This window comes from Haliotis rubra, unplaced genomic scaffold (assembly GCF_003918875.1).
Source record: "Haliotis rubra isolate DU_JTF1 unplaced genomic scaffold, ASM391887v1 Scf25, whole genome shotgun sequence".
In the NCBI taxonomy this organism is placed as follows: Eukaryota; Metazoa; Mollusca; class Gastropoda; order Lepetellida; family Haliotidae; genus Haliotis; species Haliotis rubra.
The window spans coordinates 1,282,789-1,308,427 of NW_025766558.1; the positions used below are offsets into that span (position 1 = coordinate 1,282,789).

General features: G+C 42.6%; 2 protein-coding genes across 3 annotated transcripts; both read left to right on the forward strand.

Annotated features, from left to right (window-relative positions):
* Positions 1-1,624: 1,624 nt before the first annotated feature.
* On the forward strand, positions 1,625-16,373 carry LOC124279308. Its single transcript, XM_046715120.1, has 4 exons — positions 1,625-1,708; positions 5,517-6,782; positions 6,817-7,806; positions 13,617-16,373. The coding sequence occupies exons 2-4, from the start codon at positions 5,522-5,524 to the stop codon at positions 15,551-15,553; spliced, it is 4,188 nt and encodes a 1,395-aa protein (XP_046571076.1). The 5' UTR covers positions 1,625-1,708; positions 5,517-5,521; the 3' UTR covers positions 15,554-16,373.
* LOC124279391 (E3 ubiquitin-protein ligase TRIM56-like) lies at positions 9,865-25,286 on the forward strand. Of its 2 annotated transcripts, none has more exons than XM_046715208.1 (2): positions 9,865-10,170; positions 21,667-25,286. In XM_046715208.1, exon 2 carries the CDS (start codon positions 21,672-21,674, stop codon positions 23,592-23,594), a length of 1,923 nt encoding a protein of 640 aa, XP_046571164.1. In that variant the 5' UTR covers positions 9,865-10,170; positions 21,667-21,671; the 3' UTR covers positions 23,595-25,286. The 2 variants fall into 2 exon arrangements, with proteins under 2 accessions (XP_046571164.1, XP_046571165.1); XM_046715209.1 differs by lacking the exon at positions 9,865-10,170 and having other exon boundaries at positions 21,596-24,125; positions 24,163-25,286.
* The last annotated feature ends 353 nt before the right edge of the window (positions 25,287-25,639 follow it).

The window sequence follows — 25,639 nt, forward strand, 5'->3', positions numbered from 1 at the left end:
TAGCTGTTATGTGTGTTCCTGTCTAGTCGCACCTTCTATCGCTGGGGACTAACCATGGCATGTTTAAACGACCTTTGCACTTGTCCAGATTGCAGTGACACACTTATGAGATAAGTAATAAATGACTCAATACATTCCAGACGGAGCGGTATTGGAATCGCATCCAGATCAGAACTTTTTCCTTGTAGCTGTTTGATCAATTTCAGCACTTCTTCTGTGCACCCTCGATTCCCCACATGGGTACAATGTGTGAAGCCCATTACAGTGACAGATAAGTAAAAGAGTCTTTGTCGCTCGATTCCGAGTCACACATTACACCGATGTTTGCTTCATAGTTTGGTCTTCTGTTGTCTCATCGCTAGCATCAGTTTTATCACGGAAGTATTTGCAAAAGACTACTGATGTTTCAAAGTCCTAACCAAGATCAGGGAGAACATTTCCGGAAGATTTTCAGAATTTTAAAAAGTTTCTTGGAGTTGGATTTTGTTTCAGAGATTCGTGCGTTGAACTGACGTACTTTCTCATTTATAATCTGCATGTTAACTTGTTTTTCCTAGGTGACCCAAATTTGACGATCAATTTCAATCCTGGATTTACTCAAGCCTTTTTTCCCAATCGTCGTTTGACAGTTTTCTCCTGTTTAATGGCATGCTAAATATCACGTAATTCACCATTCACCTTCATGGTATTTCTACCTGTTCAGATTTTACACTTTGGCTTTGTGAATTTCACAGTACTGAGACCTAATACCCAGTACTTAATGCCCTGGAACCGAATTATTCAGCACAGATTATCCTGGGACCTTACTACCCAGTACTGGATGTCCATGGATCTTACCACCCAGCACTGAATGTCCTGGGACCTTACTACCCGGTACTGAATGTCCCGGGACCTTACTACCCAGTACTGAATGTCCTGGGGCCTTACTACCCAGTACTGAATGTCCTGGGACCTTACTACCCAGTACTGAATGTCCTGGGGCCTTACTACCCGGTACTGAATGTCCTGGGGCCTTACTACCCAGTACTGAATGTCCTGGGGCCTTACTACCCGGTACTGAATGTCCTGGGGCCTTACTACCCAGTACTGAATGTCCTGGGGCCTTACTACCCAGTACTGAATGTCCTGGGGCCTTACTACCCGGTACTGAATGTTCTGGGACCTTACTACCCAGTACTGAATGTCCTGGGGCCTTACTACCCGGTACTGAATGTTCTGGGACCTTACTACCCAGTACTGAATGTTCTGGGACCTTACTACCCAGTACTGAATGTCCTGGGACCTTACTACCCAGCACTGAATGTTCTGGGACCTTACTACCCAGCACTGAATGTTCTGGGACCTTACTACCCAGTACTTAATGTCCTGGGGCCTTACTACCCAGTACTGAATGTTCTGGGACCTTACTACCCAGTACTGAATGTCCTGGGGCCTTACTACCCAGCACTGAATGTTCTGGGACCTTACTACCCAGTACTTAATGTCCTGGGGCCTTACTACCCAGTACGTAATACCCTGGGACTGTACTACCCAGTACTGAATGTCCAGGAACTTTACTACCATTAACACTGAGTCTGTGTGACCGACCACGTGGTGGTTCTAAAAGGGCAGTAACTCCTGGTGTCTTATTTACGTGGCAGAAATTGTCATTTGTTTTTTCGAGTTGGCTGTACCAGAGGCCATATAATTTTGTACCCGTAATTCACAGGTAAGTGTCTCTAAAATATTAGCCTTACTCACTAGCCACTCAACAGTGTCATATAGTGTCATATGGTGCACAAGTTTCCAACACAAGCTGGCGACTCAAACTAATAATATACTAATTCCTGACCAGTAACCGTAACCTCTTCCATGTGCTACCCATTGTAAAGCATCAGTTTTATCTCGATAATTACATATAAATGTTGGGATTTGGGGTGGTTTTAAAGGAAAGTTTATCTCGTCAACTATCGAGCCGATACGGAGGTGATGACATATGAAACAGAACATTGGATCAACATAGCACTCTCACCCGGCTGAGATACGTGCATACGAGAAACCATGATTGATTGCAATGTAGCCATTATGCAACGACAGTCACGTGACAGTCAATTTGTGCTTTTGCTGCCTTCGGAGTGACATTGAAGGAACCGATTTTAACGTTTTAAGACGCTAATGAAAGCTGTAGGCGATATTATGCGACTGCAGTGACGCTGTATACTGGGGTAGTATTCTTTATGTAATCGGGTTTACATCAGTATGACGTGTACATACGACAGCTGTCCGTTTAACGGGGTCTGTAACGCGACACGTGTGTGGGTCGATATATACAGAATACCACACTCGGTCTCATTACATACGAATTATACGAAACGAGTGTCCTTCCTATGGTATCTGACCGAGCGAAAGCGAGGTTAGATATCATAGGAAGGTCACGAGTTTCGTATAATTTGTATGTAATGGGACCGAGTGTGGTATTTTATTTATTACCCCCGTCTTACATGCATTAAATTGACAAAAGGCGTATTTTTGTTGTTTTTGGTTTCAAACCGAAACCGGTTTCATAAAGAGGTTGCGGAAGAGTTATGTACTGTAGTACAATATTTGCATGACGTCACACTGTAATGACGTCACTGCCTTGGTAACCGACGTCACGATGCATGTCAGTTGTCATCGCCTCGTACAGCCTCCTACAGTAAACTACTCCGTAGCACCTCGTTTCTTGGTTTCCAGTTGCTTCATTCGGCTAACATTACTGGTGGAAACATTGTTTTTCGACGGATATAATGTCTCATTTTGACTCACAATTAAACAACGACACGGCAACGTCTGCAATGTTTACATTCCCACAATGCATTTAAGTTGTAGAATAAATGAATTCACGTGTTTGGTATGAATGAAATAATAGTTATGTCAGAATGTGACCTAATTGAGAGGTCATCGGTTATCCAATCAAATCGTTATAATCTCAGGTCATGTCGTTACGACACAGGTCAACGCGATACGACACTCGTGTGACGTACGAGATAAGTATGCAACTACCCATACGTTGACCTCGTGGGTAATAAAATACAGTATACACCCTCCCGGACACCTCAGTTTATTCAAGGGAGCTGTTCGATACAGCTATTCTGGATAGTGTGACCTGGCGAGAGTCTTCCAACGCGGAAACAGCCATACAACGTTATCAAGGGTGACACCGTGTCTATCCTGGCGTGTACAGGCAAGTATTTTGAGATTGATATAATTCTTTCGGGCTCGGTTCAGTAGAGTGACGTGTACAGGTTAACACGTATCGCGCATGGAAGAATGAATACTGCTTTACGCCGCATCCACGATTTTCCAGCTATTCGCGGCGGTCGTGAAAATACTTAAACCTGGTGACAACATATCATTACTTGAAAGGCACCCGAACTTGACCCAAACTACTGGCAAACAAGGATAAGTTGAACACCGACCTGACAGTTGACCCGTTTTAGCATGTATGAGTGCTGACCACTGGTGCTTGCCATTGTTAGCGAAGGGGCCCTAGGTTGTCCTCGATCAAGTGTAGTGGGACTTCCTACACCGACGTGAGAGGCTTATGAGCAAGGCGTGTGCAGCTACACCCCATCACCCCACTATGGGTTTAGTCAATGAATGTGTTATCGCTGGGTCTCCCGTTCCCAGGTATGAGTTTAGTCAATGAATGTGTTATCGCTGGGTCTCCCGTTCCCAGGTATGAGTTTAGTCAATGAGTTATCGCTTTAGTCCCATGATAGAATGAATGTGTTATCGCTGGGTCTCCCGTTCCCAGGTATGAGTTTAGTCAATGAATGTGTTATCGCTGCGTCTTCTGTTCCCAGGTATGGGTTTAGTCATACCTAATTAAATGTGCAAACTGTAAATTGGGTTTTATTGAAGATGAATTCCATGTATTATTAGTTTGTGATAAATATAAAGATTTGAGAGAGAAATATCTTCCACACATTAAACATGTCCATAAAAACAATATGTTAATCGTATATTTATTAAACTATCACAATCCTCTTGTTATACATGCAGTTGCAACATTGTTAAAACATATATTTATTGCTAGATAACTATTTCAATTTGTGCTCACGTGACATTAAAAAAAATACATTATATATTAACTGTAAAATGGGCCATAAGGCCGTATATTACCGAATAAAGTGGCTGCCTGTGTCTGTCTGTCTGGTTTAGTCAATGAATGTGTTATCGCTGCGCCTCCCGTTCCCAGGCATGGGTTAAGTCAATGAATGTGTTATCGCTGCGTCTTCTGTTCCCAGGTATGCGTTAAGTCAATGAATGTGTTATCGCTGCGTCTCCCCTTCCCAGGTATGGGTTAAGTCAATGAATGTGTTATCGCTGCGTCTCCCGTTCCCAGGTATGAGTTTAGTCAATGAATGTGCTATCGCTGCGTCTTCTGTTCCCAGGTATGAGTTTAGTCAATGAATGTGTTATCGCTGGGTCTCCCGTTCCCAGGTATGGGTTAAGTCAATGAATGTGTTATCGCTGGGTTAAGTCAATGAATGTGTTATCGCTGCGTCTTCTGTTCCGAGGTATGAGTTTAGTCAATGAATGTGTTATCGCTGGGTCTCCCGTTCCCAGGCATGGGTTAAGTCAATGAATGTGTTATCGCTGGGTTAAGTCAATGAATGTGTTATCGCTGCGTCTCCTGTTGCCAGGTATGGGTTAAGTCAATGAATGTGTTATCGCTGCGTCTCCCGTTCCCAGGTATGAGTTTAGTCAATGAATGTGTTATCGCTGCGTCTTCTGTTCCGAGGTATGAGTTTAGTCAATGAATGTGTTATCGCTGGGTCTCCCGTTCCCAGGTATGGGTTAAGTCAATGAATGTGTTATCGCTGGGTTAAGTCAATGAATGTGTTATCGCTGCGTCTCCTGTTCCCAGGTATGGGTTAAGTCAATGAATGTGTTATCGCTGGGTTAAGTCAATGAATGTGTTATCGCTGCGTCTCCTGTTGCCAGGTATGAGTTTAGTCAATGAATCAATGTTGTCGCTGGGTCTCCCGTTCCCAGGTATGCGTTAAGTCAATGAATGTGTTATCGCTGGGTTAAGTCAATGAATGTGTTATCGCTGCGTCTCCCGTTCCCAGGTATGGGTTAAGTCAATGAATGTGTTATCGCTGGGTTAAGTCAATGGATGTGTTATCGCTGCGTCTCCTGTTCCCCAGGTATGGGTTAAGTCAATGAATGTGTTATCGCTGGGTTAAGTCAATGAATGTGTTATCGCTGCGTCTCCCGTGTTCCCAGGTATGGGTTAAGTAAGTCAATGAATGTGTTATCGCTCCTTCTTTTGTTCCCAGGTATGGGTTTAGTCAATGAATGTGTTATGATGAAGAGTTGATAAGACAAGCGACCACATTTTGTTATTTTCTAAAGCATCACATTTACACTACTTATTTTATATACTAAACTAATCCAGCAAGGTCCACAAACAAATCAGCTTCTCTGAGCCACTAATCAGATATCAGACAGACATTTTTCTATCGAAATGTGTCCGTCTCCATTTTCAGCCACGATGGCCGGAACGTTGCCTGACCAGTCAGTTGCTGATTCCATCCCAAATGCCTTCTTGACGTGTGGCATCTGTCAGGAGACGGTCACGGATCCAAGAATCCTGCCTTGCCTCCATTCCGTCTGTTTTAATTGTTTACGTGCACTAGGACAGTGTCCACAATGTCGAGAGCCCATTTCAGCTGAGGTAGATTCCTTCAAGAATAACGTCTTCATCAAGGGACTTACTGAACTTGCTAGGTCTAAGTCTGCCAAGTCGAATCAATGCACGCCATGTAGACTGACAGGGCGTTCCTCCCTTGCAGAGAAGAAATGTCTTAACTGCGGAGATGACCTCTGTTCAAAGTGTGCTGATGGACACAACGCTTCCACCCAAACATTCGGCCATCAGATTGTTTCTTTAGAAGATTTCTGGGAAGGGCTACATGATGACCAATTCAGGCGGTTACAGAGAATTGGGTGTCCACACCACCAGGACAAACATGTAGACTACTTCTGTCAATCTTGTCGTTTACCTGTGTGCATAAGCTGCATTGTTCTTCTCCACAAGGGCCACAACACACAACCTATCGAAGAAGCTGCAATCCAAATTAAATCAATAATGAACTCTAAAGTGCGGGTCGTCCGCGAAGAATTCAATTTAATTTCCCAAGAGGAAAAGAGTATCTTATCTTTGACCAAATCTTTGAAATTGAAAGCAGAGTTAGAGACATCTGGTATTGAAGATAATGCAAAGCGAGAAATTGCAAAAATACACAACAGAAAACTTGATGCAATTAATAAACTTTCCACTGAAACAAAAGAAAGAGAGAAGGAGCATAATGCCCGGCTAGAAGAGCTCTCGCAACAGAAACGCAAGATCAGTAGTTGTGTCGCCTTCTGTGACAGCATCCTCGACGCCGGCAAAGATGAAGAGTTACTAATGATGAAAACAATGATTATGGACAGACTCCAACAGATCAGAGGATGTGCCGTGGCTGTTCTCCAGAAAGATGCACTGACTCCTGCTGTGGCTGTTCTCCAGAAAGATGCACTGACTCCTGCTGTGGCTGTTCTCCAGAAAGATGCACTGACTCCTGCTGTGGCTGTTCTCCAGAAAGATGCACTGACTCCTGCTGTGGCTGTTCTCCAGAAAGATGCACTGACTCCTGATGTGGCTGTTCTCCAGAAAGATGCACTGACTCCTGCTGTGGCTGTTCTCCAGAAAGATGCACTGACTCCTGCCGTGGCTGTTCTCCAGAAAGTTGCACTTTCTCCAGAAAGATGCACTGACTCCTGCTGTGGCTGTTCTCCAGAAAGATGCACTGACTCCTGCTGTGGCTGTTCTCCAGAAAGATGCACTGACTCCTGCTGTGGCTGTTCTCCAGAAAGATGCACTGACTCCTGCTGTGGCTGTTCTCCAGAAAGATGCACTGACTCCTGCTGTGGCTGTTCTCCAGAAAGATGCACTGACTCCTGCTGTGGCTGTTCTCCAGAAAGATGCACTGACTCCTGCTGTGGCTGTTCTCCAGAAAGTTGCACTTACTCCTGCAAAGGATGACGTACACAAGGACAAAACACAAGACAGCTATCAGAAATCAGAGACTGCCTCCAGTGTACCACTGAACAAAACTGCTCCACCGAGATATACCATCAAATTTCAAGGAACATTTCCTACAAAATTTAAAGGTGATGCCATTAAACCTAACATCAAAGGAACGGCATACAGTGTCAGCGCTGGGCTGTTGATATCCGATCTGGCCAACGGAAAGGTCAAGATGATCAACACCAAGGGTGATCTGAAAGAAGTAATCACAATGGATGGATTCCATCCCCGCGCTGTTGCTGCTGCGGGCGAAATCATTGCTGTCATCAGTGAGAATTTTTTATGTATTTTCACATCAAAGGGTAATCTAACAACCAAGGTCAAACTTAACCAAACTAAACCAGATGAAAGTCTACCCTTCACATGCAGTTTAGCCGCTTCTGAAGACGTTGGGATTGTGGTGGGCAATATCCATGGCGTCAAAAGACTTCGCGTCTACAACTTTGACGGTACTGTGAACAGATATTTGGACTTCCACGTGAGCTTCCCCCTGGCGTCTCTGTCAGTCAGTCCGACAGGGGACATTGTCATTAGTGAATGGGGGAGCGGGTGTCTGAGAGTCGTGTCGACTGAAGGGAAGGCAAGGTGGACCAGTCGGGAACATGATTATTGGTGGAAACCAAATGGGACGTGTGTGTCAGCTGATGGAACTGTTGTCGTCGCGGACTACGACTGGGGGGGAGTGTACGTTTATAGCTCAAGTGGTGAGAAATGTCTAGAGTACAGAACTAGACCTGATGGACTGTACTGTCCAAGTCATGTAGCACTGGACGAGCTGGGTTCACTCTATGTCACTGATGCTAAAGGCAGTATTAACAAGTACACACTACGGAACAAACACTGAGAAGCCTCGAGACGGTTCCTGTTTTCTTTAGGAGAGAGTGGTGAATAGACACTCATTTTCTAGGAGTTCCTTGACAGTGGATGGGAAACAATTCATGGAAAGAGACATATCGGTGGAAAACAGTTTTGTGTGTTTAGTTTGTCGCAAATGGAAAGGAATTATTCTCTTTCCGGAGTATATCCTCAACAAAGTGTTCACGTTGTTTCACATTTCATTACACGGACCTTCGTGGCAGTATACTGATTTCAAATGTTTCATATATTTATGCCAACGTGTATCATTTTCGATCAGGACAAGAAAGTCAGTTAATATTTTCAGTCTATGTATATGACAAGTACAGCAGAGCTTCACCACAGTGACATGGCATGTCGGGTAGGAAATTGAACAAACTTAAGCATAACAACTTCTTTAAATCGTGAGTGATACAGATTCTTGTACCGTTGTGAGGAATGATACATGAAGAGGGGGATATATATCTACACTGAATGTAACAAAGAAAACAACATAATTAACATAATTGGCTAGGCAGTAAGCTGATGAAGCCAGTGAGATGGACATACTGTGTGGCCAGTAAGACTGAATAACGCTGACACTTTACGACGGCAGTATAACGGTACCCTTGGCCAGTAGGAACCTTTGCCACCACTTTCCACAATCGAGTCAAGTTAAAGGAGAATACGGACGAAAACAAAACTTTTGATATATTGTAAAGGATATTCTAAAAGTCACCTTCCGTGATTAAAACTGAACTACTAATAAAAATAATGGACATATATAAAGCGCCTGTTTCGATGTATCTGTGCTAGTTATTGCAGCAGTCTCCATATACGGAAATTAAAATCGACATAAAATGTCAAAGAGCCAAAGCTTTTGCCACAGACTGTTGCAGCCGAGTGAGTGTGTGAGTGAGTGAGTTGGGTTTAACGCCGCTATTAACAGTTTTCCAGTTATATCACAGGTAGTTAGATTAATATGGGCAGAAGGCCCAAAGTAAGTTTACCACACTGGTCAAACCTACGAGCACGGTACGGTTTGAAACAATCGGATCGAAACTGGATTCAAACCCACGATCCATAGGGTTCTGACGTGCCAAGGGACGCAACTCTGCAAAGTGATTTGTTCCCCTAGTGTCTCCCTACTGAAGGTAATGTGGCTCCAGATTCCGTCAGACAGTTACACGTGCATCGCAGCCTATTAAAACTACTGCACTATGCCCGACCCCATAACACTAATATTGATGACACAACGGCTTTTAAATGAGTTTTACATTATATTTACTCGAGATACACAACCTTCTACATGACATTTATTCGAGATATCCAATCTTCTACACGACATTAATTCGAGATACACAACCTTCTGCAGAACATTTACTTGATATACCCAACCTTTTACATGACATTTATTCGAGATATCCAACCTTCTACACGACATTAATTCGAGATACACAACCTTCTGCAGAACATTTACTTGATATACCCAATCTTTTACATGGCATTTATTCGAGATACCCAATACATGGCATTTACTCGAGATACCCAACCTTCTACATGACATTTATTCGAGATATCCAACCTTTTACACGACATAATTCGAGACACCCAACCTTCTGCAGAACATGCGACAGCTGTGATTGGATGAAATAGTGTAAGATTCTTTATGTTTTTTTAAAATCACACCCATCCAGTAATTAAAACTGACCACAATTTTAAGTATTTAAGCAGTCATTTATATCACAATGACTTATGCGTATGTGTGTACAGATATTTTCAAGTAGGTGACATTTGGTGAGGAACTGGGGTTGATGTGTTCAGCTTCCTGTGCTCGGAAAATTGGCAGGCTAAGTTAGCCGGAATTTGTGTTTTTACAGTAGTTTAAAGGCTTGTTTAATGTACCCCTGAGTACATGGGATGGCTGTTGAGAGCCTGGGTGATTTTTAAAAAAATATAACGTTACAATAGAGGTCTATGGGAAAAGTCTTTGTGTAACCTATCTAACACTAAAGCACTTCCGGGTATAAGAGTGATCTCCCTTTCATTGCTTCTTTATTAACGCTGGGCGGAAGAGAATCATTCTGCAAATGTTTGTTGTTAACGTCCCACACAGCAATATTCCAGCTCTATGGCGGCGGTAGTCTACAACCTCAGCTGAGTATGTGCTTGTCCGTTAGGTGAAGACAATGATCATGAGCTGACGTCTATCGGGTTACCGTGGACTTTGACTGGTAGGTACTGCATTGTATACAAGAAGCATGCATGTGACCGTCACGCCTGCAGCCTGTATGCATGTATTCCCGTCCGTAGGACATGTGCAATCGATATACGCGCCGGGTAGACCGGTTGCGCAATCGGGCTTAGAGGCATCAAATCCTTCCGTGACGTTTGGAAGAGAATTCAATTCGCCTTCACTCGTCGACAAAAGCTGGACATATTGCACAGTTGAATCCAGAGAGTGAGCGCCGTTTCAGTGTAAGTGAGTGTTTAACACAGCTCAGTCATGTCGGCGATCTGTAAATAATAACATGTGGATCCGAGAAGACAATGATAGACATCATCCCACTGACACATGGGATACGATGACATACTTCTACCAAGTCGATCAGCAAGCCTGTCCAGCCGATCCCGTTAGTCGCCTCTTACAAGCATGGATTGCTGACGACTTGTTCTAACCCAGATCTCCGCGGGTAGGTGAGTGAGTTAGTGAGTGAGCGAGTGAGTGAGAGCGTATTAATGCGTCTGATGTTCTGTATAGTCCACTCTGAAACCACAGTACTGCTGTTATGAAGCTTGTTATATGTTTATGCGCGCTTGTTATATTCAAGACCGTAATTGATTGTTGACCGGTGTTTGTCATATAGCATTAAATGTGGCTTGTTATATACCCCACCCGTGCTTGTTATATACCCCACCCGTGCTTGTTATATACCCCCACCCGTGCTTGTTATATACCCCCACTGTGCTTTGTGCTTGTTATATACCCCCACCCGTGCTTGTTTATATACCCCCACCCGTGCTTGTTATATACCCCACCCGTGCTTGTTATATACCCCCACCCGTGCTTGTTATATACCCCCACCCGTGCTTGTTATATACCCCCACCCGTGCTTGTTATATACCCCACCCGTGTTTGTTATATACCCCCACCCGTGCTTGTTATATTATATACCCCTCACCCGTGCTTGTTATATACCCCCACCTGTGTGTTATATACCCCCAACCTCGTGTTTGTTATATACCCGTGCTTGTTATATACCCCCACCCGTGTTGTTATATACCCCACCCCGCAGGCATATATGCTGCTTGTTATATACCCCACCCGTGCTTGTTATATACCCCCACCCGTGCTTGTTATATACCCCCACCCGTGCTTGTTATATACCCCCACCTGTGCTTGTTATATACCCCCACCCGTGCCTCTGTGTTTGTTTATATACCCCCACCCCCGTGCTTGTTATATACCCCACCCTTGTGCTTGTTATATACCCCCACCCGTGTGCTTGTTATATACCCCCACCCGTGCTTGTTATATACCCCCACCTGTGCTTGTTATATACCCCCACCCGTGCTTTGTTATTCATATACCCCACCCCTTGTTATATACCCCCCAATCTGTGCTTTGTTATATACCCCCACCCGTGCTTGTTATATACCCCCACCCGTGCTTGTTATATACCCCCACCCGTGCTTGTATATATACCCTCACCCAATCTGTTGTTATATACCCCCACCCGTGCTTGTTATATACCCCACCCGTGCTTGTTATATACCCCCACCCGTGCTTGTTATATAACCCCACCCATGTTTGTTATATACCCCCACCCCCACCCGTGCTTGTTATATACCCCCACCCGTGCTTGTTATATACCCCACCCGTGCTTGTTATATACCCCACCCGTGTTTGTTATATACCCCCACCCCCACCCGTGCTTGTTATATACCCCCACCCTGTGCTTGCTATGTTATATACCCCCACCCGTGCTTGTTATATACCCCCACCCGTGTTTGTTATATACCCCCACCCGTGTTTGTTATATACCCCCATATTATATACCCCCACCCGTGCTTGTTATATACCCCCCACCCGTGCTTGTTATATACCTCCCACCCGTGTGTTATATACCCCACCCGTTTGTTATATACCCCCACCCGTGCGTGCTTGTTATATACCCCATTCTATACCCCCCGTGCTTGTTATATACCCCCACCCCCACCCGTGCTTGTTATATACCCCCCCCACCCGTGCTTGTTATATACCCCCACCCGTGCTGTGCTTGTTATATACCCCCCACCCGTGCTTGTTATATACCCCCACCCGTGCTTGTTATATACCCCCACCCTGTGCTTGTTATATACCCCACACCCCCATGCTTGTTATATACCCCACCCGTGCTTGTTATATACCCCTTGTTATATACCCCCACCCGTGCTTGTTTGTTATATACCCCCACCCGTGTTTGTTATATACCCCCACCCCGTGTTTTGTTATATACCCCCCGTGTTTGTGTTTGTTATATACCCCCACCCGTGTTTGTTATATACCCCCACCCGTGCTTGTTATATACCCCCACCCGTGCTTGTTATATACCCCCACCCGTGTTTGTTATATACCCCCACCCGTGCTTGTATATATACCCCACCCGTGCTTGTTATATACCCCACCCATGCTTGTTATATACCCCCACCCGTGTTTGTTATATACCCCCACCCAAGACGTTTGTGTTCAACATATAACTTGAAAACTTGATTGTTTTCAGATTTTGGGAGAAATAATCTCACTCAGTCCAACATTGTGGACATTGCACGACCATTGAAGATGTTTAATGACGTAACAGACAGGATTTCTTTTAGTGACATAGCGCCATGTTATACGTCCTCAGGGTCACAATAACCACAGCACACATATATCTGATATCTCTGCTAATAACAAGATTATTTCAATAGTTCCAACTAAATCATATAAATTAATCGTTACGTCATAGTGCTGATACCAGGTCTTCGCGAAAGAGAGTGTGCTGCTCCAAACACTTGCAAAGGCTAAAAACACGAGGACAGATAGAACAAAATGTATATAACTGCACCAGGCATGAATTTGAATATTGTAACCCTGATCTAACATCATTCGACAAGGGTAGTACGGCTGTCTTTGAAGCGTAGAGTACTTAACTTAAACCCGTGCATGCATTAAGAAACAGATCTGTAGGGAAGGGGGTGTACATTGGGTGTTCACTGGGATGGCTTATTCTTGAGAGATTGCCATATTAAAAAAATTCGAATAAACGCTAACTCTGAGGAAGTCCAAAATAAAAAATTCACTTATAGTTTTCTCAGTATTGACAAATTGCCGGACACATGACGGTAGTGATGTAACTATATGTATGGAGCCCCGAGAGGCACACAATAGTATGTCTCTAGCTGTGACCTTGGGTGCATGACAGTACGTACTTTCATATAATTATACCGTATTACAACAAGTTTTAACACATTCCATTTCCAGTCGTGTTTCCAAGTCATTTCGTATACACCAAACACTGTTTCATAGTAATTCATAAACACAAAGTCACCAGATTATTGGAATCGTACCATCGACTCTGCATTTAGCAGAGATGTCTTATGGAAACTTAGGTTATGTTTTTCTATCGACATGCTTTTCAGGACGTTTTCCATTTTTCAGATAACATGGCGGCGTTACCCTGTCAGTCAGTGACTGATTTAGGTCAAGATGACTTCCTTTCCTGTGGTATCTGCCACGGTATGTTCACATACCCCAGAATCCTACCTTGCCTCCATACCTTCTGTCTACAGTGCCTATGCACTCACACCGAATCATCAAAGTCTTCACAGAGATCCCTGCTCTGTCCACGGTGCCGTGAACCCTTTACTGAAACCACATTTGAGAACATCAACGTTTTTATTAATGGCCTCACGGAATTACTGAAATGTAAAACTTCTACTGAATGTAAGTGCACTCCTTGCAGTTTGCGGGACAGAGTCTCCACAGCAGAGGGGAAATGCCTGGACTGTGGCGATTGTTTGTGTCGGGCTTGCTCTCGGGGTCATAACGCTTCCTCCCAAACTCTGGAACACCGGGTCGTGACTCTCAGCGACCTACAAGAAGGAAAATACGATTCAAGGATCAGAGAGTTGCAGAGAATCGTTTGCCAGCAGCATCCTGACAAGCACGTGGAATACTTCTGTGAGTTATGCTCTCATCCTGTTTGTATATCCTGTGTTCTCAACAACCACAGGGACCACAGCATGCAGCCGATCTCAGAGGCAGTACGGCGCATTAGATCCGAGATGAAGGCAGAGCTTACAGCTGTTCGTGAAAATCTAAACAAGATATCAAAACAGGAAAATGAACTGTTATCTTTGAAAAATGATCTCGAATTGAAAGAAAAGGCAAAGAAACTACTTATTGAAGAACATGCAAAACGTGAGATTGACAAAGTAAATGCCAGAAAATATGCTTCCTTGAAAAGGTTGACAGATGAAATGGAAGTTGCCGAGAAGGAACAGGCGAGCAGACGACAGAAGGTGTTACAACAGAAGGTTGTGATGGGCAGCTGTGTGGACTTCTGTGACCACATGCTGGGGAAGGCCAAGGATGACGAGGTTCTGATGATGGAACCTATCATCACAGAAAGACTGCAACAACTTTTAAGACAAATTCACCAACAGGATGAAAGGATAATCGAAAATGAAGAGGTTCACACGGATAAATCAGTGACCAGTGTCCTGGAGCCAGAAACAACACAAGATGACAGTAATTCTCTGACTTGTACTCGTGGCCAACTTGAATCAGAAATCACCGCAAAGATCCAGTTCAAATTTCAGAGCAAATTTAGTGCAAGAATTAAATCTGATTTGAAGGTTCCTGACATCAAAGGAATAGCATATGGTTTAAACATTGGACTTGTTGTATCAGACCTAGCCAATAAGAAGATAAAGGTCTTCAAAACCAATGGGGAATTAGATCGAGAAATAAAAACTGACATATTTAAACCTTTTGATGTTGCTGCTGCAGGTAACATCATTGGTTCAATCAGTGAGAATTTCCTAATAATCTTCACATCAGTAGGCACACTGAAGACCAGAACAATGTTGAACAAATACATAACATATGAAAGCCTTCCCTTCACGTACAGTCTGGCTGCAGCGGAACATGTGGGTTTTGTTGTTGGCAATAGTCCTGGAGACAGAAGACTCCGCCTGTATGGACTTGATGGTACCCTCACTAGGTATGTCAACTGCCGGACACGGACCCCTCTCGCTTCACTCTCAGTCACTCCAAAAGGGGACATACTCATCAGTGAATGGGGAAGTGGTAGTCTGAGGTTACTATCGAAAGAAGGTAAAGACAAATGGCGGAGCGAGAAATATGATTCCAGGTGGAAACCCAATGGGAACTGTGTCTCTACTCATGGAACTATTTTTGTTGCTGATTATGACTGGGGCGGGGTGTGTGTCTTTAGCACTGATGGAAACAACACTGTAGATTACAGCACTGCAGGTGATGGATTACTGAAACCATCTTATGTTGCTGCTAATGAAAACGGTCTATTGTTTGTGGGGGATCAGAAGGGAGATGTGTATGTTTATCAAACATGAACCTGTAGCTATGCTTGTATCTCTGGTATGCCTACCAAGTGGTTACGTGGTAAAAATATATCTAGAACTGTAATTGTCAAATACATACTCTCCAAAAACGGAATGGGATCTTTCAAACCTACCTTTACATCGAAACATCTGATGCTGCAAGTTATTCTAATCTATTTTAGGAAGATTTCACTATTTTTTGGTGAGTGAGTGTGTATATATTATCATCCAAAACTGTTCCACAGGAGATATTGCTTGTATGAGATATTTATAACTTTAATCAACTGGTTGTGATATATTTTGAGAGAGAGAGAGAATGAGAGAGAGAGAGAGAGAGAATCTCACCCGAGTGACTTTTGATTTCAAATATATCAACACGTGTTGATTTTAGTTATGAATGTACGAGGCTTGCCATGATTCTTCATCAGTAGAAGAACTAATTTATCTGAACACAAAACTACCATTAGGCTTCTCAGTGAGGTCATAGCATTGTGACGTCATCAGCTTTATGACATCATAGCATTGTGATGTCATCAACTTTTCTGACGTCATAGCATTGTCAGCTGAATTCTTAGCGATGTCAAAGAATCGTGAGGTCATTAACTGATGATGTGATAGCATTATGACAATTCAATTGTTGCGATTAGATATCCCCTGTAGAGGTTTCATCGCCATAATGTTATTTAACTTCAGCGATCTCTGGATGTTCTATACTTTCATGTCTTTCAGTGGCATTTAGAAGTTGTACATTGATGTCCAAGATATTTTTTTATGGATTAAACTTCTTTTTTAATTTCTCTCACAACGTTTCGAGACCATTCCAGGTCCCTTCATCAGGTGAACTGGCAGTTAGGACTATGACGTCGTCACTATGACGTCGTCCTAACTGCCAGTTCGCCTGATGAAGGGACCTGGAATGGTCTCGAAACGTTGTGAGAGAAATTAAAAAAGAAGTTTAATCCATAAAAAATATACTTTCATGTTCGATTACTTCAACTACTAATATTTGGACCAGACAATCCAATGATTGATGAGATACGATGACGAAGCATGTTTTTTATGAATCACCATCAAATAGTCATGATACCAGGTGTTCGCGAAATGGTGAGCGTATATCCTTCCCCACCAGTGGCAACCGACATTTACACATGCAAAGTCTAGTCAACTGTTCCCCTGAAACAACTCGGAAACATATGATACCTCAAAAGTTGTGAAATGTAAACACCAAGGCTGGAACTGTTGTTCGACATGAAAGGAAAGTTTGTTTTTAGTCTAACCTCTGATACTTCCTACTGTCTGTAAACAATGCACAATACAATTAGATAAAACAGACTAAAATATGTCCGTAATCATAAGAAATATCTGCCAGAAGTATAATCCATTGTACGATTGTCACTTTATCACAAGCATGTGTGTATGAATCGCTAACAAACCGTGATGATATATCTAAAGATTCCACTTCGTGCCCCTTGCACTTCATCTGGCGTTACGTGGACAAAGCATATGCTACGTGGGTTACACATTGGTTTGCTACACAGACTTTACGGGGCACAGGCATTATTTCACCTTTCACAATCTTCACGTTGCACAGATTGTACACGGCACAGGCATTATTTCACCTTTCACAATCTTCACGCTGCACATACTCTACATCGTGGACAGAATTTCACGTTTCATATTTGTTATGAGACAGTGTTATACCTTGTGCAGCAGAGTTACCTCACATTACATTACAAGTCACTATGCTCGTTATTACTTTAATGTAATTAGCTTTAATTATTTGCTGACGACGCAATAATACACGGGTTTAATTATTACTTTAATCACTGTTCATCAATTATATTACCTCTGGGTTTGTACTGCCATAGTCATATATTTGTATTGATTGGTACATTTCGTCAGCTTACTTGATTATAGAATACAATTGTTAATTACAGCTAAACTAAGATTGTTTCTTTGTTGCTTTTAGGTTTCACTCATAATTCTCTTATGGACTGATTCCCGGTTAACTATTTAGTTTCAACCTGTGAGCGTTTCACAAACAGCAACCTACGGTTGTAACGAACACAAACACATACTGTACTTAATTCCACAATCTCAGGCTACACTGGCTGACCTTCACGTTACACACAGTGGGTCCCATGTGACAGTATGGACGAAGAAAAGGCTATATCCTGACGATAAAAACATGGATAAAAGATTTCCTTTGTTAAGGCTACTGAGGTTTATATTTCTGGCCCTCCAAGTGTATCCCGTCAGGTGGCGTTCCTTATTAAACCCCTACACAATATTCCTCGACATTGTGATTACAATACAGAGCTTGCGACATTAGACGATAACTTGAGAAGCCATATCTGGGAGTCCCCTGTGCATGTACAATGAAGGTGTTGTGTGTCGTGGGTCGATGAGGAAGTAATCGGGTCACACATACCATATAACTTTTTTTCTCTGGAGATTAAAATGAACCATTACAGATTTAAAGGCACTATTACTCGCCCTTGGAAGATACTTAGAAGATAAACATCATGTCTTGCCAATTTCCGGTTGTTATTGAATATCTGAAGCGCGGGAATATTTAATTTGAAACCTCCGGCTAACCCGTTGGTTCCAAATGAATTCCCATGCTTCAAATACTCAATAACACCCGGAAATTGGCCAACACACATGATGTTTATCGACATTGTAACTAGGGCTTCCACGGGTACTCGAGGACGCGAGGACGAGTCGGGTTCAGCTGGACTCGAGTCCATTTTCAAGGACTCGAGGACTCGAAAAGGGGAGATAACCCGAATTATTTGACGTTGACAGACTGTCTGTCATGTGCTAAGCACGAGCGGCCGTTAACGTCTAATATTAAGATAAGATGTAACTTTATTATCCCGGAGGAAATTCTTATACATCCAAACTGTCTCAAAATGAATAATGTACATAGTTCACAAAAATATGCACAATAATTACATGCTCAAAACGAATGCTATTTACAAATAAAACTGACATGATATAATTCAATTAACCACATAGGTAAAGAGGCTGAATAATTCTAGTTCTAATCACATGATGGTGATTCAAAATATTTTTTGCATTCACGAATACTTGATGGTATGAAAGACTATCGAGCTCTGTTTGTTTTGAGGGAAGGTAATCGACAGCAGCGTCCAGAAGGAAGTAGTTCAAAATGGTGAGATCAAATATATCAACTATCAAATCTCATTTTAGCTGCCTTTTTGACGATCTGGCGCTCATAGACAAAGGGAATGTACTCGAAAGACACTCCAGAAATTTTGCAAGCAGTATTAAACATTTTGAAAAGTTTGTTTTTGTTGCGATGAGACATCCTCATACCAACATAGAAAATTGTAGGTCAGCACACTTTGAATAAAGGTTTGATAAAAACTGTCATTCCGGTTTTGTCAATGCCTTGATGATAATAATGTTCAGAATCAGAAATTAGGCCAGTAACAGTGGCGTCATCTGCAAATTTCACAGTAAACAAGTCATATATTGACAAGTAACAGTCATTGGTATACAAAATGAAGAGTACGGATGAAGGAACACAGCCATGTGGAGCTCCAGTAGAGGTTGAGAGAAAAGAAGATTGATAGCCATTGACACTGACATAATGAGTTCTATGTGCCCTGAATTCTTTAAGCCATCTGATAATGTTTTCATTAACACCTAGATTAAATAGTTTACTCCTCACACGGTGTGGCTGTATGGTATTAGTTGTTACAAGTCTGTAGATGAGATTAAATATTTAAATCGTGTTAGATTTCACTTCTTAAAATGATTAGGTAACTATCTTGATAATTGATAGACATAGATAAAGGTAAAATATCAAATGTATGGGCGTATCTTGATCTGGATAGTGAAAAGAGCAAAATAACCAAATGCCGCCTGTGCGGTATATCACTGCGTTTTGCAGGCAGTACAAGAAGTACGAAGAAAAAAAACATTTGTCAAGTAAACATCCAAATACTGATTCTGACCAATATTAAATGTTAGTCACATGACGATATGAAGTCGGAAAGAAGTAAGTGTTCACTTGTGTGATCGGAACACGTCATGCAATTTACGCTATCGTTTCCTTGAAAGGTATGAATTTCGAGTACTCGGTCCGAGTCGAGTCTCACCCCTCGAGTACTCGAGTCCAAAAAAATGGACTCGTTGAAGCCCTAATTGTAACCACAAAAGTAAACCAAAAGGTCAACACACATTTTACTGTCTGCACTCATTGACATTGGGTACGGGTACATCAGTGAAAATGTTTCCATGGTAGCATCTGCAACTGCTCATTGGTGGCGTCTTTCCGACTTTACGTCACAATATGATTTGAATAACGTCACCATTGCTGACGACGCAATAATACACTTGTGTGCGATATTTGTACGTATTAATACGCAGCGAACAGTTTTGCAATTTCTGGGACTCGAATACCATTTGATCATGTTTTTTCAACCAATCAGATTACAGAACACAGTGACTTTTGGTTTACAATAGGCAGTTTCTATCAATTTATGTAGGAGAGTAATATACAAAATACTAAACTTGCTTCCGTGAAATACCATTTTATGAAACTCATGGAAGATTTAGTTTCGCTTTGCTCTTTGGATAGCAAATCATAAACTCGTTTAATAAACATGGTATTACACGGAAGGTCGTTCTGTATCCTCTATATATCACACCACACTGCTCTAAAAATAAGTAATGCATTTCTCTCAATAATACTAACTATCAGCCCTCGGGGAAGCTACCATACAGTTTATTAAAAAAAACCATTACGCATTTAGATTACAATATTGAGTTAAAAAGTTCGAATGAATTAATGCAAAGTTGCATTAAATCGACTCTCGCCCCCTCTACCTCCCGAACATTATTTCAAGCGATCACCATAGAGTTATGTCCCTTTGGGGCGCTCTTTACGAATATCCTACGCACAACTTGTGATTGAAACCAGTTCGGCAAACGCCGACAACAGGCGTGCCACAGTCTTCGATGTGCGGCGCAAATGTTTATGTTCCATATATGGCAAGTGTTCTCTGTTTGAAAGCTGTTCGCCTCCAAGTTTCAATTATCCACTGCAGACAAGTCGTAGGGGATAATATGCCTTTTACTACATCAATACGAAGCTAACGTGAGTGTATATGCCCCAATATATATAATATAGGCCAAACAATTGTCGAACATGTGTGACATTGTGCCTTTAAGACTTCCGGAGCTGTAAGTTATATAGAGCAGAGCTGACGAAAAAACACGTGCCAACAGACGCACAGGTGAGCGTTATATCAGGCCATGTGATGTGATCGTTTTGGAGTTATGTTTTGGGGTGGGATTACAGCTGAAGCAAGCACGCCATTGTTTGTGACCGAGGGAAAACTGAATGCTGTGAGGTACGCAGAGACGAGATTTTGCATATAGACATTTACTGTGTTCTTTACTTCTCCGCTTTTAAACAACAAACACGGGCTGCTATTTTCGGACATTTTGCAATATTAAAGTAAAAATGACAGCAATGGTGTAGATATTTGTCTCAGTACAGGCCACACTACAGTCACTGAGATCTATTTACAAGTCAAAACATTGATTACACAACAGTCTCGTTTCTTGCTGACTGGGTTACCTCCTATTGCGCAAGTTAGTACAATAACCAGTACAGAATTTTGAGCCCAACTCATTCAGCTGGGTATATAAATATTAATCAACATTATTTGATACCTCTAATCACTTGCATATTGCAACACCACGCTCCTTCCAAACACGTCGTGCACCGTGCTCTGTCGTACAGAGAGCTTTGACAAACGGAAATCTGGAAATCTTGGAAATCTCAAAACGAGGCTCGTTGGTCTGGTACGGACTTGATATCATATCAGTCACATAGTTCGTTACAAAATACACTGAATAAGAGCAAAGAACACATAACAGGTGTAACTAGTGAGCAAGATGAATTGTGAATTATTGTACGACCTCTTCAAACAGGGGCAGTCTGTGACGTCTTAGTTAACAACATGCTGCCTAAACCTCGACATTAAAAATATGGAAATACGATTTATCTAAACTTTAAAATCAAAATTAATTTGTATTGTCTGAATTGGTTAATAAGACTCATGTTTCGGTTTTTACTGTTTTAGGAACCATGGCAGGGACATTAGTGGTGCAGTCGGTCGTCAGTACACATCCTGAGGACATCCTGACCTGTGGCATCTGCCTCCAAGTGTTTAAAGATCCCAGAATCCTGCCTTGCCTTCACACGTTCTGTTTCAAGTGCATATGCTCTCATGTGGAATCGTGTCGGTCCGAGAACAGACCCGTACAATGCCTACAGTGTCGGGAGCCCTTTCCAGACAAGATAAGTTGTCTCAACGAGAACGTTTTTATCAGTGGACTCACACATCTGGTTGAATTTAAGGCAGTGAAGAAGGACGAATGCACACCTTGTGGTCTGAATAACCGTGTGTCCCGGGCAGAAAGGAGATGTCTTGACTGTGGCGATTACCTGTGTTCCGCCTGCTCCATGGGGCACACGGCCTCCTCTCTAACACTTCACCATCAGGTAGTACCTCTTGGAGAAATCCGGCAAGGAAAATATGATGCAAAACTGAGGCAGACCCAGAGGGTTCTCTGCCAGCACCACCAGGACAAAGATGTGGAATACCTGTGTGAATCCTGCTGCCAGCCAGCATGTATATCCTGTGTGGTGACTGATCACAAGGGTCACACCATTCAGTCAGTAGCCGAAGCTGTAACGCAACACAAATCAGAGATAAAGTGTTTGGTAGAAGCCGTAAGAGAAGAATTGACAACAATAAAGGCTCAAGAAAAGGATATATTGTCCCTGATAAATGAAGGCAAAGCGAAAGACAAAGCAAAGAAACGTATAATTGAAGAAACTGCTCAGCAAGAAATCGCTGCAATAAATGCCAGAAAAAGTGAGTTGTTGAAAAAAGTTAGTGATGACAGGAAAGTTGCAGGAAAGGAACACGACAGTAAGTTAGAGGAGGTCGTGCGTAAGAAGACTGTGACAAGCAGTTGTGTTGACTTTTGTGAACGCATCCTAGAGAAGGGCAAGGACTACGAGCTTGTGATGCTGGAGACAGTGATCATGGAGAGGCTGCAAAATGTACGGAGTTTGCTGCCCGGAATTAGACCGAACCAAACTGAACGAAAAGAGAACTGTCAAGTTGCGTCTCAAGTTAGTTCCTCACAAAGCAGTAAGCCATCAGATTTCCTATTAACTCTACGCGAGGCTTCCCCAAAGAGCATGGACATCACTCTGGCACTGAAGAATGTCTTCAGTGGGAAGTCCAAACACGACAAGAGTAAACCTGATATCAAAGGTATGACTTACAGTTCTAGTATCGGACTGATAATCTCAGACAAAGCCAACAAGAAGCTAAAAGTCCTCAACACTCAGGGCGACTTACGACGAGAAATCACATTCGAGGATTTTAATCCGTTTGCTGTTGCTGCTGCTGGTAAAGAGATCGGGGCTATCAGTGGTAATTGTCTCTGGTTGATAACAGCATCTGGGTGTCTCAAGAAGAAGATCCAAATTGATAGAAAGAAACCAAATGAAAACCAGAGCTTCACATATTGCCTTGCTGCTGCTCAAAGAATTGGCTATGTTGTTGGAAATATTCCTGGAGTAAAAGGCCTTTATCTCTACGATTTTGATGGAAATCTGCAAACATTTCTCAAATTTGAGTTACATTTACCCCTTGCAGCTGTGTCACTCAGTTCTTCAGGGGATATCATCCTCAGCGAATGGGGCAGAGGAAGTATCACCATTCTATCTGCCAAGGGAACATTAAAATGGCGAGTGTCTAGTCCTGGCTGGAAACCGAACGGCAACTGTGTGGTAGAGGGTGGATATATGTTTGTAGCAGACTACCTTTGGGGAGGTCTGTGTGCATTTACTGAAGGTGGTGAGAGTGTCCTACAGCACAGAACCACATCTGATGGCTTAAAGAACCCCATATGCCTTGTTAGTGCTGACAAGGGTTTGCTGTGTGTTGCGGGAAAGGATAGTGTATGTGTGTATGACATCCACAAAAAATAAGCTGAAGGAAGATGAAACAGACATCGGCCTATACTGACACCTTTCCTCCTTGTCCATCAAGTTTATTTTAAGCTGATGTTATGCAATAAGGTATGAAAAAATATGTGAATTTAAATATAGGCAAATGAACGTTGAAATGTATTATTGTTTGCATTTTGAAGAAAGGACTTTCAGCCGTCAGCCAAAGAAACATGCATTTATAGGCAGACACTTAAGCAATGGCTACAACCTGCATAAAATCATCATGGATATGCTGCAGCTGACTTTGAGAGTAATTTTAATGTTCATCGTAAGACAATCTATGAAACATGTGTTCTATTGGGTGTTACTCTGTGAGAGTAGGTTCAAATAGAACTCAACCCACCCAGTGCCGATGTCCAGCGAAACTCAATTTTGCTTCCATGTCACCGTTTGGCACGCCCAGCTTTGTGTACGACAGCATCCAAGCTTCAGAAGACACGTCTGGGGCAGGAAACAGACGATTAGTTGTTTTCTGGACAGCTTAAGTTACTCAGACTCATCAGTTTGGGAGTGTAATGGTATGGGGTGGCATCGCAACTCATGGTAGGACACAACTCATCATCATTAATTTCCGTTTCAATCGCATAAGCTAGCGAGACATCATTTGAGGTCATATTGTACCCATGTGTTAAAGCATGAATGTAACTTTGCAGCATCAGTTGAACACCTTTTAGGCAGCACAACATTGCGCGCGCACACACACACACACACACACACACACGTTCTTTCTCCAAACGTCTCCCTCCAAGAATACAACTTGGATAAGATTGATATACCTGCTCTACAACCAGAACAAGCAACGGACGCTGGTTAGTTCGGCCAGTCATTGGTTGACATTCGGAACATCCCCCAGACTCTTTCCAACCGCTGCAGCCATGTCCATATGGAAAAAAGGTGGCCACACACGATATTGACAGTGTCAGACCTCCCTTCTTTTTCAAAGTGTGATATTCTGTCTCCTGTTATAGGTGTTGCCAATGAATTTATTATCAAGTTAAACTGAACAGTTGGTGCATCCTATCGCAGCCAGGTAAAAAGGTTTACTCCAGGACTTCCTGTGGCATCAGAAATGTAACAAAAATGTGACAACCATGATACAATATCCCAGTTGCTGCTGATAATCTGTGACTTCCTTATATGGGAAAAGCTGACAAGAGGACCACTAACCCTTTATTGGTCGTAATAGAACTAGTATTCCTTCCTTCTGACTGGTATTGGTCAGCCTCTGAGCCTTATCTTGCCTTGTGGAATTGACCCTCTTGATTTGTTTGAGTGGCATTCTAGAAGTTGGTGGTATAGAGATGACAAGACTTTATGGATGATCAACTGTCAAAATAAAGAATTTGATCATCCATAAAGTCTTGTCATCTCTGAATTGACACTCCTTCCACCTGGCCCTTCACGACCGCCATCGTACCCACCCAATCCCCTCTCAGGACACATTCGGTCCTGCTTCACCACAAGTTGACAACAGGTGGCAATGTAGTAACACATAGAAAATAGAAAATATCTTTATTTACAAATATAGCAATAAAAGCACTGATAACCATGAACTTGATGCAGTTCACATAACCCAGCGGCTGAATCCCGTCTTTCAGAGGTATTGCTTATCCATGCAAGATGTCAGATTAGCATACTTGCTGGTCGGCATCATCAACAGAAGACGAGTGACATCAAGATGTAACAGGAATGGTTGAAGCTGTCAATCTAAAACTAGCTGCACGTTTCATATAAAAACATGTTCATAAACGCATGCACACATGTAACAGCTGACCATTTCTGCGCACGTCTTTGGTAACTCCAACCTGGCTTCCACACAATATATATATACATACATTTAGCTCCCTACCTTGGGTTCAACAATACGTATACATACATTTGGCTCCCTGGCTTGGGTTCCACAATATGTATACGTACATTTGGCTCCCTGGCTTGGGTTCCACAATATGTATACATACATTTGGCTCCCTGGCTTGGGTTCCACAATATGTATACATACATTTGGCTCCCTGGCTTGGGTTCCA